Source organism: Lepidochelys kempii, chromosome 10 (genome assembly GCF_965140265.1).
Source record: "Lepidochelys kempii isolate rLepKem1 chromosome 10, rLepKem1.hap2, whole genome shotgun sequence".
Taxonomy (NCBI): Eukaryota; Metazoa; Chordata; order Testudines; family Cheloniidae; genus Lepidochelys; species Lepidochelys kempii.
In genome coordinates, this window is record NC_133265.1 from 56,485,686 (window position 1) to 56,501,114 (window position 15,429).

At 37.2% G+C, this 15,429-nt stretch overlaps 1 protein-coding gene across 2 annotated transcripts in view; it reads left to right on the forward strand.

Moving 5' to 3' along the window:
- The window catches only part of LRRC49 (leucine rich repeat containing 49), a 115,505-nt gene that overhangs the window by 21,051 nt on the left and 79,025 nt on the right, over positions 1–15,429 (forward strand). For both annotated transcript variants that reach the window (XM_073303708.1, XM_073303709.1), the window contains exons 7-8: positions 3,272–3,338; positions 12,076–12,219. In XM_073303708.1, the coding sequence (XP_073159809.1) occupies positions 3,272–3,338; positions 12,076–12,219 (211 nt within the window). The remainder of the gene's footprint in view (positions 1–3,271; positions 3,339–12,075; positions 12,220–15,429) is intronic.

The following is a 15,429-nucleotide window of genomic DNA, read 5'->3' on the forward strand; positions in this document are numbered from 1 at the left end:
TCATAGGGCCTAATGACATCACCCACACTATCAGAGGTTCATTCACCTGCACATCTACCAATGTGATAGATGCCATCGTGTGCCAGCAATGCCTCTCTGCCATGTACATTGGCCAAACGGAACAGTCTCTACGTAAAAGAGTAAATCAGACGTCAGGAATTATAACATTCAAAAACCAGTCGGAGAACACTTCAATCTCTTTGGTCACTCGATTACAGACCTAAAAGTGGCAATTCTTCAACAGAAAATCTTCAAAAACAGACTCCAACGAGAGACTGCTGAATTGGAATTAATTTGCAAACTGGATAGAATTAACTTAGGCTTGAATAAAGACTGGGAGTGGATGAGTCATTACACAAAGTAAAACTATTTCCCCTTGTTTATTTCCCCTCCTACTGTTCTTGTCAACTGCTGGAAATGGCCCACCTTGATTATCACTACAAAAGGTTCCCCTCCCCACCCCTGCTGGTCATAGTTCACCTTTCCTGATCACTCTTGTTACAGTCTGTATGGTAACACCCATTGTTTCATGTTTTCTGTGTGTATAAAATCTCCCCACTATATTTTCCACTGTATGCATCCGATGAAGTAAGCTGTAGCTCAGAAAGCTTATGCTCAAATAAATTTTTTAGTCTCTAAGGTGCCACAAGTACTCCTTTTCTTTTTACAGATACAGACTAACACGGCTGCTACTCTGAAACCTGTCATCTCCCTTTACTTTTCCTTTGACATCTTGTATTACTTACAAGAAGTCCAGTGATCTTCAGTTTAATATTCTTAGTGATTTTCTCACTAGAATCTCCCTTCCTACAAACTCCCAAAAGCCTTTATCACTAATGGTTCCTTTCTAGGTGAGAAGGGACGGGATCAGCTCTTTGCCAGTAGTGGTGTTCTTCAACCAGTGGGGTTTTCTATGGAGAAAGTATTTTGTTTCCAGGTCCCCCCCTCAGAGGCTGAGCACTCTGGATCTGTATTACTATTGACAGCCAGAAAGAGAGTCAAGAGCATAGGTACCTGACTTTTATCCCGTTTCCCCAGAGTGGCAGTGTGCTGCATTCAAGCTAGACCAACAGCCTAGCACTATTTACAGTTTAATAGTATATTTCATATTTTTTATACTGAAGACTATAGATATAATATGTCGTCTATATTTTCTTTTAATTAGCCTGAGCTGTAACATAGACTAAAACTGGTATAAATGCATCTTATATTTAAAATTGTTATTCTAAAATTAAGGAGTCTGTCTCTGTTATGTGCTGTTTGCTAAAACTGCAGTTTCAGGCTGTTTCTGTAATACAGTAGTTAGTGCACTTATTTAGTATTTTAACACTGAATTAGGATGAGGATTTTGATCTGTTGCTTCAGATGTCATTACATCCTAGAGTAGACTAAGCAACAGGTTCCTTAGTGGCAAGTTCGGGGGTTGGTGAATTGAATATGTTTTTAAAGGTAAAGGAAAGAATATATTTGCTCAAAGCAGGCAAAATACCTGTCAGTTAATGTTTAGATTTTTTAAATAGTTTTGGCTTCGGGAGTAAAGTTCATCTGATGGCTGGAACTAGCATTTTCTATCAAGTACTGTATTGGTAATGGGTGAGTTGAAGCATGAGGATGGAGTTTGTAAGATAGCAGCTACATCAGAGGAGAAGGAAGCACTTAATCTTGCAGAACAAGAGACAATGGAAAATAAAGGGAGGGTGGATTAAAATAAAAACATCTAGTGTGACAGTAGAAGGAAGATGTAAAAATTAGGATGTGTAGATGGTAAACCAAGGGGAGAAAGGAAAAATATGTAAGTCAGCAAGTTAACCTTTGTTCTTGTACCAGCCACAGTGAAATGGATATGGATGTAAGCTGTTCATTTTCAAAGTGGTGTAAAATAAACTGGATGATAATGTTTGGTGCACCGGATTCTTTTGATATACTGGTAAATGCAGACCTGCTATAATGATGGAAGATCCATTTCCTAGAGCCTTTAATGTATGTGCAAAGGCTATTTCACAACAAAGTGAGTGATTTGGGTAAACTTTCTTTGATGCAACAGATTGTTACATTTACCCTTAATTCCTCAATTCTAAAATAATATCAATCTCACAGAATTTCAACAGATGTAATTGTTTTTTTAATTACTGTAAAAAGGTGTACTGGCCTTTAAGGTTTTATAGGTAGGCTAGCAATACTGTTCCAAGAACAGTACTTCTAGAATAGAGAAATAGTCATTGAAGAAAAGGCAGTGGCTTCGGGAAAGCAGTCTAGGGTTTGGGAGAAAGAACCCATACTCCGAAATGCTTTTAAATCCTCTTGATGTTCCTCATTCCAGTCTTAGACAGTTGGATACCACTCTGTATCACCTAAAGTGAAGGGTCTCTTGAGAGCTCAGAAACATTATAAATTGGTTAAAGGATTGACTAGTTTCATTCTAGTTGACATAAATTGTGATACATTTATTTAAAATTAAAACAAAAAAATAATTTTGTGGGAAAATGTAATTCTGCTTTGTGAGTAGAGCTTATCTATCTTTGTATTATCACTTTAGGTGGTGTGTGTGTGTGTGTATTTATATAATATAGACACACACACACACTCTACTGAAGAGTCCTAAGTTAAACAAAATCCGTTCTTTCAGTATTATTTTAGCTTGTTGGCAAGAAAGCATCCTGTTGAGTGAAAATCAGACCTGTACTGCATGTGTATTCCCATACTGAATGCTTGACAGACACCAAAAGGTTAATACATGATTACATTACAGGCCACACTTGGGGGAGAAAGTATATCAGAAAACTGTAATAGTGGCACTCCGTGACCCTCTTTTGTTATAATTATCTTGATTTACTAATTAAGTAGTATCTTCCAGAATAACTGTTAAATTCATTTTGTAATTCCTATGAAGTAAATTGGTTCTGGTGGTGACCTTTTGGCAGTTTCGTTTCTAACGTCCTAAAACAGTATTCCTCAATTAATCACAACAGACATTGGTACATTACATTTTATAGAGAAAGGTGCTATGTTTTTCTCTTTCCCCAGTGGCAGTAGCACCTGGTATTATGACTTTAGCCTTTACTCAACACCTGTATCACTGGGTTCCTAAAGTGTCTTGAATGGGTATGGGCTATATACAGAAGTTTACTCATTTCGGTTGGTTAACAGTTACCCTCTTATTTTCTTATACTTGGTACGAATAGATGATAAGCTAAATGTTTTTGTAGAAGAAATGTCAAAATACTTTAATCTGAAATGAAAAACAACTTTTGTCAACATTTAAATGTTTCAGAATAAAGAAAATCTCAAATCTGGAGAACTTAAAAAATCTTGATGTTTTGGATCTTCATGGAAATCAGGTACTGTACAGTAAGTACATCTGTTATTTTAAACCATTTGCAAATAACACTGATTTAGACATGTTGCATCTCCAGTGTGGTTTCCTGTAGTATTACTTTTATGAAGGAGGAGTTAATAGTTTTACAACCGCTTTTATTAGTGCGTTCACAGAGATTTATAAATTAATCAAAGGGAGCATGATGTTATTTTGGATTTTGGTTTCTAATTTCTTATATTTTCAGAAGTTTATGAAAAGTAAAACCATTAACTTACTAAATATTCAGACAACTAAAAATAACAGGATCAGTTCACTTAGAGCTACAACACACTCATCTAACGCAAAATAGCTGTGATGTAGCTAAAATAATATGCAGTCATTTTTATGGTAGAAGAGTTAAAATGGTTACAGTAACCAGTGAAATATTGCATCTACAAATGACTCATTGCATAAAGTACAATAATTCAAAATCTGGCAGTGAATAATACAGGGAGGCAGTATTGTCTGTGATTAGTGCAGTGGCTTGAGCTTTGGGAAATCCAGGATATGGTCCTAGGTTTGCCAAGAATATCCAATATGACATGGGTAGATCACTTAACCAGTGAAGAATGCATCAGTTTCCCTGCCTCTAAAATAGGGGTATGTAATCATCTTTGTATATTGCTTCTATTTACTCTGATGAAGAGGTTATCAAAGTGAAAAGTGTTATTATAATAGATATGTTTGAGAGAGAGTAAGGGGATTGTAAGGTTCTCAGTACTTTTTCTGATCTATCCAGTGGAAAAGTGTGTAAGGATAAGTAAGTTAGGTACAGTATTCTTTTGGAAAATGTAAAATGTGTGATACAAAATGTTTAAATAGCTGAGCTGTTTAAAATAATTTGTGGTTATCCTGAATATGTAAAATCGATGTATGAATACTCTGGATTCTTGATCTGACAAGGCTCTGTCCTAATGTTGCTCCTTATTGTGTTACTGCTGCACTTTGTAGAGAGTGGGGAATGGAAATACCTACATAAAAGCTTTAATGAACAATTTACATAGGTGAAAACATAATTGTTTCTTTCGATTAGCTTTTTTATTGAACTTTTAGGAGTAGTAGTATGTGCTCAAATACATAGTGATAGGGCAATATAAAAACATAGTGTCTGCTTTTAGAGGGGGCCTAAATTTTTAGGGGATTGTGTGTTTGAGAACGACCATGTCAAGGTTCCTCCCCCACTCTGAACTCTAGGGTACAGATGTGGGGACCTGCATGAAAATCTCCTAAGCTTACTTTTACCAGCTTAGGTTAAAACTTCCCCAAGGTACAAATTAATTTTATCCTTTGTCCTTGGAATAACCACTGCCACCACCAAACTCTAACTGGGTTTACTGGGAAACGTAGTTTGGACACGTGTTTCCCCCCAAAATCCTCCCAACCCTTGCACCCCACTTCCTGGGAAAGGTTTGGTAAAAATCCTCACCAATTTGCATAGGTGACCACAGACCCAATCCCTTGGATCTGAGAACAATGAAAAAGCATTCAGTTTTCTTACAAGAAGACTTTTAATAGAAATAGAAGTAAATAGGAGTAAAGGAATCACCCCTGTAAAATCAGGATGGTAGGTACCTTACAGGGTAATTAGATTCAAAACATAGAGAATCCCTCTAGGCAAAACCTTAAGTTACAAAAAAGACACACAGACAGAAATAGTCATTCTATTCAGCACAATTCTTTTCTCAGCCATTTAAAGAAATCGTAATCTAACGCATACCTAGCTAGATTACTTACTAAAAGTTCTAAGACTCCATTCCTGTTCTATCCCCAGTAAAAGCAGCATACCAACAGACAGAGACCCTTTGTTTTTCTCCCTTCTCCCAGCTTTTGAAAGTATCTTGTCTCCTCATTGGTCATTTTGGTCAGGTGCCAGAAAGGTTACCTTTAGCTTCTTAACCCTTTACAGGTGAGAGGATTTTTCCTCTGGCCAGGAGGGATTTTAAAGGGGTTTACCCTTCCCTTTATATTTATGACAGACCAGTTATGCATCCATATCATTACTTGTATGTACTGTTATACACTTGCAGTAAATGCACATGCAAGTTAAATATGCAAATGCATGCGCTTTTTTTGTGGCTGCAAATACATGTACATTTTCTTGAAACTTTTGGTCTAGATTTGTAACCTAAGCTTTGATACAAAGAATTGTGCAGGCACAGGTTACAATAAGCAAAAATGGAAATTAGGCTGGGGAAAATTATTAATGAAGTATATTTGTTTAAAAAATCAACAAATAATATACAACTCTTTTAAATGTTCATATAATCAGATTCTTTCCTCAGATATATTTGTGAAATTCCCTTTAACTTCACTGGGACTTCAGTAAGAGTTGTGCACATGGTGCCTGATCTAGCTGCTGGTACATGACACCTATGTAGCTGTGGGCAAATCTTACACCAGGAGTTGGAATACTTTTTATTGCTGGCAAAGTGATATATACTGGAGAAATCCAAACTGAAAAGGTTAATGAGTGTTACTTTTCTAGTTGAGAAGGACTAAGAATGTAAATATGGGGCATATACATGGTTGGGACCTTCAAATTTAGCTTGCTGCTGTTTTGCAAGGGCAGGATGTTTCTCATTGAATAGACAGTATGAAAAGGAGTACTTGTGGCACCTTAGAGACTAACAAATTTATTTGAGCATAAGCTTTCGTGAACTACAGCTCTCTTCATCAAATGCGTTCAGTGGTACTGAACGCATCCGATGAAGTGAGCTCTAGCTCACGAAAGCTTATGCTCAAATAAATTGGTTAGTCTCTAAGGTGCCACAAGTACTCCTTTTCTTTTTGCGGATACAGACTAACATGGCTGCTCCTCTGAAACCTGTCAGTATGAAAAGTGTAAAACTATATTACATTAACGAATTACATCTCCCTGCCTACATCTCTTGGGGATAGGTAAGGTATGATATTAAGTCACAGTAACTTTTGTAAATGCATTTGTCAATTTCACAAGGAAGCTATATGTTTAAAAATACTGTTATCCATATTTCTTTAATTTTGTATGAATGCACATAGGAGAAGAGGGAATTTTGTTTAAAGATCAATGGATACTTTTAAAACAAAAATATTTATGATTATATAAACCATTATCTAAGAAAATAGGCAGATCTACTATAACATGAAAAAGTGTAATTTTTCTATTTCTTATTCTATTGCTCTCTTGTTTGTGGAGTCTGTGTTTTTTTGTTTTGTTTTTATTAATGAAGGAAGACTATATTTTTTTGTTCCATCTTGAGATTCTTGGGACCTTTCCTTAAGGTAGCCTTTGATTTTTATATTAGTATTGAAAATGTACAATTTCCAAACCAAACATGCCATAATAATCCCCTTTCAACCACAGAATTAAATTTCATAACATTAAAAGAAAGTAATCCAGTACTGCAGAACATAGCAACTAAAATAACAAAACAGAAGGGTCCAAAGTCAAGTATTGATGTATGATCCAAAATTAAATTTGGGTTTTGAATATGTAATCTTTCCAGTAGGACTAAAAGAATAATTGTTTTTGCTGTATTGCAATGACTGATAACTTTGGCAAGTTGTCTCTTTAATGATGCAACATAGGTACAGAATTCCCTTTGTTGGCATAGCCTCTAACCACACGTTTAGCAAAGAGCCACTTTATCATTCAATGGAGCTATAGAGAACCCGAACAAATTGGACACATTAACAAGATAAAAACATTTATAGTATAATAACTAATATATTTGTCAAAACAGCTAAATGACTGTTATGGTGCTGATCTTGCCACCCTTACTCATGTTGATTAGTACCTTCGTTTGGGAGTAGTCCCATTGATTTTAAGTCAGTGAGGATGGCAGAATTAGACCCTAGGTAAGCAATTTTAATTATAGTCCAAATTTAATTCCTTTCTTAATATCATTAACCACAATTACCTTCTACTAGAGTGACTTTGTTGAAGTAAAGTTGGAACACAAAAGCAGAACTTTTCACATTGTTGCCTATCTCTTTTTGTCTGTACATGTTTTAAATTGCCAGTAATTCCTGAGGCATATTCACCTCACCAGGACGTTGAGCAATGTACTGTTGTCAGGTGAAAACTTGTCTGGCAGATAAGCACACTGTATAAAAAGCTAGTTGTTGTTTTCATTAATAAACAGAAACTTGCCAAGTTTGTAAGTGTTGAGGGAGGTTGAAGTCTCTCTAACGCTCACAAAAAAACTTTGATCAAGCCACAAATGGCCCCTTTAAAGATATCCTTCTTTCTCTCACTCCCAAGACTTGGCTCAGTATCCATAACAAAGAATCATGTTCACAGTGAGCCTGATTGCTGATCACTCTTGTCCCGAAAATATTATTTACTAGGAGCTTTTGGGAAGCTTGTTTGCCAGAATTCTGCTAACAATAATAGAACTTACCACTTCAAGTTGACAAAAGAAAGTATTTGTGTAGTGTAGCTTTCTAAAGATGGGAAACAGAGACAAGAGGAGATTAATGGCTTGATGTTCAGATGTGCTGAGCACCTACAACTTCATTTAAAGTCAGTGGGAGCTGTGGACACTCATCACTTCTGAAAATCAGAATCTTGAAAAGGATGTATATTATCTCCCTAACTGTCATATTTAAGTATTAAAAGCCAAGTAATACAAGATGTTGATCACCCTCAACTCCCCTTGAACTCAAGGGAAGATGAGGGTATTTATTATCTATGGGGAAAGGGTTGTTAGTTCTCATCCCTTTGTAAATGTTGTAATGATCCAGAAGAAAGGCCAGTCCCATTCCTAGTGTCTGAATGAGACAGACTGCTGCTGCTCTTCTTACAGAAGTTTCAGTAAAGTTGAGTGTCGCACACAGCCCTGCTAGAGCTCCTCCAGCTGGACACTCATCAGTTTGCTGCATTTGGTTCCCAGCATATTAGACCCATGTGGTCTTAAGCATCACTTGGTCTGAATAGGCTCCAGCCGTACCTCTTTCCTTGGCCTCTCCGGTACACTTCCTGGGTACAGGTTCTTTGATACCTTTTCATGGAAATAGAACCATGCGGCCCAGCTTCCCTAGATGCCCAGGGCCAGTGCTGACTCCACCCATCAACTCCCCAGTAGCTTAAGCATACCCTTTGCCAGAGCTCCAACCTTGTGGGTGTTCTGGTTTTACAGTTCAGCTCTTCAGGGACATGTGACAGTGAAAGCTCTTGCTTAAGATCTCCTGCTGTTGCACTACCACTGAAGCAGCTTCATGGAGGATTGTGACATACCAGGGTACAATCCAGCCTAATGAGCAGTTATGTCACCCCAGCCTGCAATCTTGGGTGCCTTACAATGCCTTACTGAAATAGCTCCCACCTGGGCATCTCACAAACAGCCTTCTAGCATGCAAGCCACACCCTGAGTGTCCGTGTGTAACTGCAGCCTGCCAGCCACATTTGGGTTGCACTCTGGCTCTGGCCAGCTTTGGTTATATTGCAGGGTGACCCCAGGCCCCGCCCTCCCGTCCTAGAAAATGTCTTGTACTGCTCAGCCTTCTCTTGTACAATGCAAAATATTTTAAGTCTGTTATTCCTTAAAGGGAACAATACGCCAGCATATTATCTCAAATAGTTCTTCAGACACTTCAATTTAAAATACACTGGTATAGGTCGAACAGTAAAACCAGTTTAACTACAGAGAGAGTTTTTACGTGAGTACCAGTAGTGAGGCATAAAAGTCAGAAATGATTACAAGAAAAAGATAAGACATCTACTAATGCCTGACTTAACAAACTATATCAGATTCAAGCAGAGTTTCTCACCAGGTGTTTTCAGCAGTCTTACTGACCAAACCCTATAGGTCAGGACCCCTCCCCCAGAGTCCAACGAACGCTTTCTTTGTTGCCTCGGGTGCCATGAATGTGATAGGTAGGGAGAGAGAAAGGTGTGCATTGGGATGTTAGTCCCATCTTTTTATAATTTCAGTCCCTTTCCTGAAAAAACATTTCCAGCTGGGCACTAGGAGACAGAGTCTGTGTGGAAGGATATTCCTTGTTGGCTTTTTTGTTGCCTGTTTGAGCTTTCTTTATTTCCCTTCCTGCTTGATGACTCTGTTTACTGCTTAAATGTGTGTCTCTGTTCATTACTCTGTTAGATACCAAAAATCAAGTATCTAGAACAGAGATACTGGATCTATGGCTTATTACAACAATCTGTAACCCACTAACCCCCTCTTTTTGTCTTATGACTGAAGAGGTTTTAACAGACCACTCTACCCTGAATGATCACCCCCTTACGATATGTGCTAACTACTTATGCTAAACAATCTGTTCCACATAGCATTTTGCTGTGATGCTGGGAGCACTTTTCCCAGACCTGAAGAAAAGCTCTGTGTAAGCTCGAAAGCTTCTCTCTCTCACCATCAGAAGTTGGTCCAATAAAAGATATTATCTAACCCACCTTGTCTCACTGATATCCTGGGACCAATGCGGCTACAACAACACTGCATTCAGGTCAACGTTTCATTTCTAAGCAATGTGCTTCCAAGCCTGAGCAGCCCTGTGAAGAGAGGGACTGAACTCTAGTTTTGATCCCTTATGTGGCAAAGCAACAGCCTTTTATTAAATTGATGGTATGCTCTTCGGTATTTCATTAAATCTCTCCAAAGGTATTTTAGCTATAGACATATTGGGCTAAATTCTTTCCTCCAGTTATACCCAGGCTGCCCCATCAAAATGAATGGAGTTGGCCCAAGTGTAACTAACAGGAAAATTTGGCCTATTGCATGTAGAATAGATTTTATGCCATATCATTTAATTTAAAAAAAATAAAATTATTGTTGGAATTGCTTTGTGTAGTCCTTTATCTAATTCTATGCCATGCTTTCCTAACTGAAAGTTCAACAACGTAAATATAAGAAATATATGCAATATTATTTTTAAGCGGAGACCTCTTTTGAATGTACACAAGAAAAATACGTCATAAACTGATGCCATCTTTTTGGTATTTCATTATTGATGAGATATGTGCTGCGTAAAAATCTTTTTTAAGGCATTTTTATATTGACTCTTTGAGCTTTTCAAATTTTCTCACTAGTCAAATATCCAATAATCCTCAGAAACAAACAACATGAAGATACTGGGTAGTATTGTTTTGTACATTTATTTAAAAGCAACATTTCCTATTCTTATTTAAAACCTAATGCAAAAAAGGAGCTTGAAAAACTGATTATCAATTACTTTTGTTTATGGTCAGTAGAAAATAGTCCACAGGAAGTTAGGTCTGTATTATTTATATCTGTTAAAGGGAATATCACTTGTAATGGCCTAGAATGAAAAGGCAATGACTTATTACCTAAAAATAAAATAATGGCTAAAAGCAGGTTTATCTTTATGTAAAAAAAAAGTGTATTAGGAAGGAGGGAAGGAATTCCATTACTGTTGACAGAGGCTTATGACTCGGAAAAGTTATAAATAACTTCTCTATAAATTATTGATGAAACCCAGATTTCTGCAGTACCAGTAGAAGCTAGGACCATTTAGAACTTGTGCATTGCAGTTTGCTGTAGTTATAGCTAGACAGCCATTTGCAGAAAGCTGTGCACTTATGCTAACCATCTGCTGTTGGCTTCAGTTTCACAAATCTGTCTGTCTGAATACACAATTTTAAACAATAACCTTCACTGTGCATTTTGCTATTATTTTGGTGCCCCAGTGTATTAAGAGTTGATCTTTACTTGTGCTTCCAAAATATCTTTTTGTTTCTTTAGAGAAGACTAATATTAAACTATTATACATCACTGAGGAGAAGCCTGTTACTATTTTTCTCATGTTACTATAATCAAATTGGTTTAGGGAATGTTTCCTCTGATTAATGATATTTTGGTTCTTATTATCTATTGGCTTTGTATATATTTTCATCTGGAATTTTTTGGCATGAAATAAAACCTGAGACAATTGTTGGAATAGCTGACACACCAGTATTCTGAATTCAGACATATAACAGTAAACAATTTAACATTTAAAGAACCCTTAACTCTGCCTGGCGTAGTTAGTCTTTGGCTGCATTTGTTTGTTCCCGGTGTATGCTGTCCCAGCTCTGTGCAGATAGCTGACACAGCAGACCTCGATCGAACTGCCCAATAAGACCACAAGACTTGGTTTAGTAGCGAAGGTACCCAGTCAGGTTTATTGTCAATGAAGCACAGTCCTAGCTGCCCAGATTAATGTCTACAGTTACACTAACATATGTATGCCTGGTACAATGGACTCAGCTCAGTGAATGGCGGGACTTTCCATTCTCCCCTCAGCTGGCCAGAGACATTCCCTCTGAGACCAACTGAGGCAGTCAATACAGCTCCCCAGTTAGGTCCAGTGATGTAATAGCGGCAGCTGCTCACTACCATTTTACTGCCTCTTTATATTCCGTTCACCTTTTTAAGGTTCTCTTCACAATCATAAGGGCTATAGACTTATTTTTTCAGTTAAAGCTTATGTTCTGCAGAAATTGATGGCCTGGGTCACACTAACTCAAGGAAGGTCCATGCTTGCTTCAGGCAAGTGAGTGAATTTGCAAGGCTGGCTTGAAGTAAGGCTCTCAGACAGAACATTTAAGAAGCAGCACATATTTGGCCCATATAGTAGAAATACACAGAATGTCAGACGATTAAATATTAAAAACTAAGGTAGAATTATATTAGTATGTATCTCCATTTCTTTAAAATGTATCTCTAACAGGTGTCTAAGCAAACTAGGCACAATATGCATGCTATTAATTATACTTCTCATTACAGATTGCTAAAATAGAAAATATCAATCATTTGGGTGAACTCAGAGTGTTAAACCTTGCCAGAAACCTTTTAAGCTATGTAGAAAACCTTAATGGACTGGATTCACTGACAGAACTTAACCTTCGTCATAATCAAATCACCTCCATGGTAAGTGATAAAGCTCAATTAATATTTGTTGTCCTTCCCCCACAAAAAAGTTAGCAAAATACAATAATATTATCATTTGATTTGAACCATGTTAGTGTTTCACAGTTCTAGAACTATATTGTTTTCATTTGTCCTATGATTTTGGTGCTCTTTTGGTTAGTTTTATGTGAAGTGGATGAAACCAAAAATAACACATGGATATTTTATCTAAATGATTGTTTATAGCTGTGAAGCTGTCTTTATACTAATTAAAGTGCCAAAAGTGAGGAAATCTTGAAGAAAGTATACAATTCTGGTGCATAGATTGAGTAGGTATCTAAAAATATAGTAAACAATATACTGACTATATCCTGAACTTAAAAATCATGGCTATTGATGGTATAAAGTGCTTTTTTTTAGTAGTAGCCTCTCTTTTTTTTTAATATGACAGTTAGAGAAAGTCAGTATGATCTTAAAAGAAAATTAAAAATACTGTTTTTAATTTTGCAGTTTCACTTAACATTAACCAATACTTTCAAAAAGAAAAGGCCATCAGTGTCCAATATTTTGTCAATGAGAAAGTACCTGAGCAATAATTTAAAGATCTGTTTCTGCAAAAGATATTGTTTCAGTTTCTTATTACAAAACCTTAATATAAAGCAGTTGTAGCAGACTCATAATACACTAACAAGAGCACATTGCATAAAAGAATGCTGTTTTGCTAAATACCTAGAACAGTGTATTCTCCCGCTCGGAAAGAAACAAATGGAACATGACAACAAAGGAGAGAGGTTAATATATGTAGAGAGTCTTGTTCCAGTTTCTTCTTTATTAGAGCTCTTGCCTTGAGCTGTGTCTTAGATCATGTTAGCTAATCTGACCACTGGTATATGATTTTCTGACAAAAGTGAACTGTCAGTTTTGCAGAATAGAAAATGGAGGCTTCAGCTCCTATTTCCAGTTTTGTTTACTTGGGGTTTTTTTGCTTTTCTTCATAATAATAGAAAAAGTCCTGTCTTAGTCTATGTGACTGAGCTGAGATTTGAGATGTGGCTGAGCTGAGCTGAGATTTGGCCCTTTTAAATTCAGTCTCCTTTATAACATGTGTAGCCAGCAGAATTCTGTATCTATCTCTCTGGTAAGATATGATATGCAAATGGAACTTCCTCCTTGGGAGTGATGGAGCTTTCCTGTAGGAACGTTGACTGATTTTTTTCCAAGTTGATAGGATCATCTTACACAAGTAGATTGCAACTCTTAATGCACCTGGGGCTTTTTTTTTTTAAAGTAGGTCTGAGTTACCTCAGGTACTGCTGTGTATCCGGGAATTTAGTCATTGACTTCAGCAGTGCCAAGATTTTACTCAGCATTTTTTGTGAGTTTTTGATGATGTATTTGCTTTCCGTCATTCAGTAAAGAATATTAAAAACAAACCAACCCCTAAATAAACAGTAACAAAAATGTTGATTGTGTAATCAAAATTTCCCATGTCATACTGCTGCTCAACTTCATGCTTAGTCCCTGCTCTCTTTCCCTCAGGAATATTTTCTTGAATCTCCTGGGTGTCTAACTGTTCATGTAGTATGCCAAATTATCCACAATTGTTCTTGTTCCTTGAAACAATGAGAACATGGAAATAATGATTGACTAGTGTATGGTAGATATTTTTGTTTCTTTAAATTATACCCAGACAGTTAATACTCTGGGTATAATAAATAAATAAATATAATTTAATTTTTAAGAATTAGCATGTTTGAGCTATAGTATCTGTGAAATCCATCTTGGTCTCAGTCTACTTTGGCTTGGTTAAAGAAAAATTATCCTCATGCTCAGTTCAGGCAAGTCTTGGATCATTTTAATTTTAGTAAACATGCTTTCTCTTTGGCCTGTTTTAATTCAAAGATATTAGAAATTGAGTTCTAGGTGGTGTTGACTATTTAATGAATGCAGTATATTATTTTTATATTTTTATTGTAACCTCCTGTCACAGGGTGACTGGCTCTTTTAATGGGAGATGGGGCTAGTTTACCTGTGCGATAACTAATTAGCTGCTTCCCAACCTGAGGGGATGAGATTATAGGGGTCAGATGATAGCTTAATGGACACCTGGGCCTCTGCAGGAATTTGGACTACACTGGACCTGGGTGAACTGTGTTTTTCAAATTGAGTTTGAATGTTAGCATAAGTGATAGGCCTAAAAGCATGTGACCAAAAAATAATGAGATCACGGGAAAGAAGAGCTTGTTTCTATTAAACTTCTTGTGACCCTTGAAATACCAGCATTATCTTATTTAATGTTTGGGATGAGGTAATAGAAATAAAGAAAACTTGCTTAATTGGGCCCCAGGTGCAGTAAATAATTGGTTATATATGGTTTGTTTAAAAAGAAATGCTTAGTTCAGTTATTGGGAAGAAATATGGTAAAATAAAATAAGAAGAAAATCTTGAGGAGCGGGCCCAGCCATTAGTCTTGTCTTGACTAAAACTCCTTCCTCTAGCTTTGGCTATGGTCTGATAACCAGCAGTGATATCACTTATTTATTATAGTGTATAAAAGATAAGGTTTTGGGGAGTTTCTTTGTCTCCCATCATGCTGTGACTCCAGAGGGGTATGTCCTGGGCCTGATCCTGTTGTAAGTATTTTGGCCAATACTTATAACTGGATTGATACTAGGACAGGGGTTCTCAAATTTCATTGCACCGTGACCCCCTTCTGACAACAAAGTTACTACATGATCCCAGAGGGAGGGCTGGAGCCCAAGCCCTGCCGCCCTGGGTGGAGGGAGAGGGAGCCAGAGCCCAAGCCTTGCCACCTCAGATTGGAAGAGAAGAGGCTGCAGCCCAAGTCCCACTCCTCTGGGTGGGGTGGAGCTCAGGCTTCAGTTTCAACCCTGGGTTCCAGCAAATCTAATGCTGGCCCTGGCAATCCCATTAAAATGGGGTCCCAACCCACAGTTTGAGAACCACTGTACTAGGATGTTGCATATAAGTTTGTGTATGCGTATATTTGTATTTTGAGTGTAATCAACACCAAGTGGCCTTTGGTCTATTAAAGAAATGCTTTTGTGTAAACTGAGTTGTGGTAAACCTTAGTAAAGTATTAGGGGAATTATTTGCAATAGCCTCATAAGAGGGCTGGGAGATCTATTTTGGTGTGGAACCACAGGGAGTGGGTATGTTCTTGTGGAAAGCCCTAAGCCAAGGTCTACAGGAAGTTGGCTATCCCAGGGG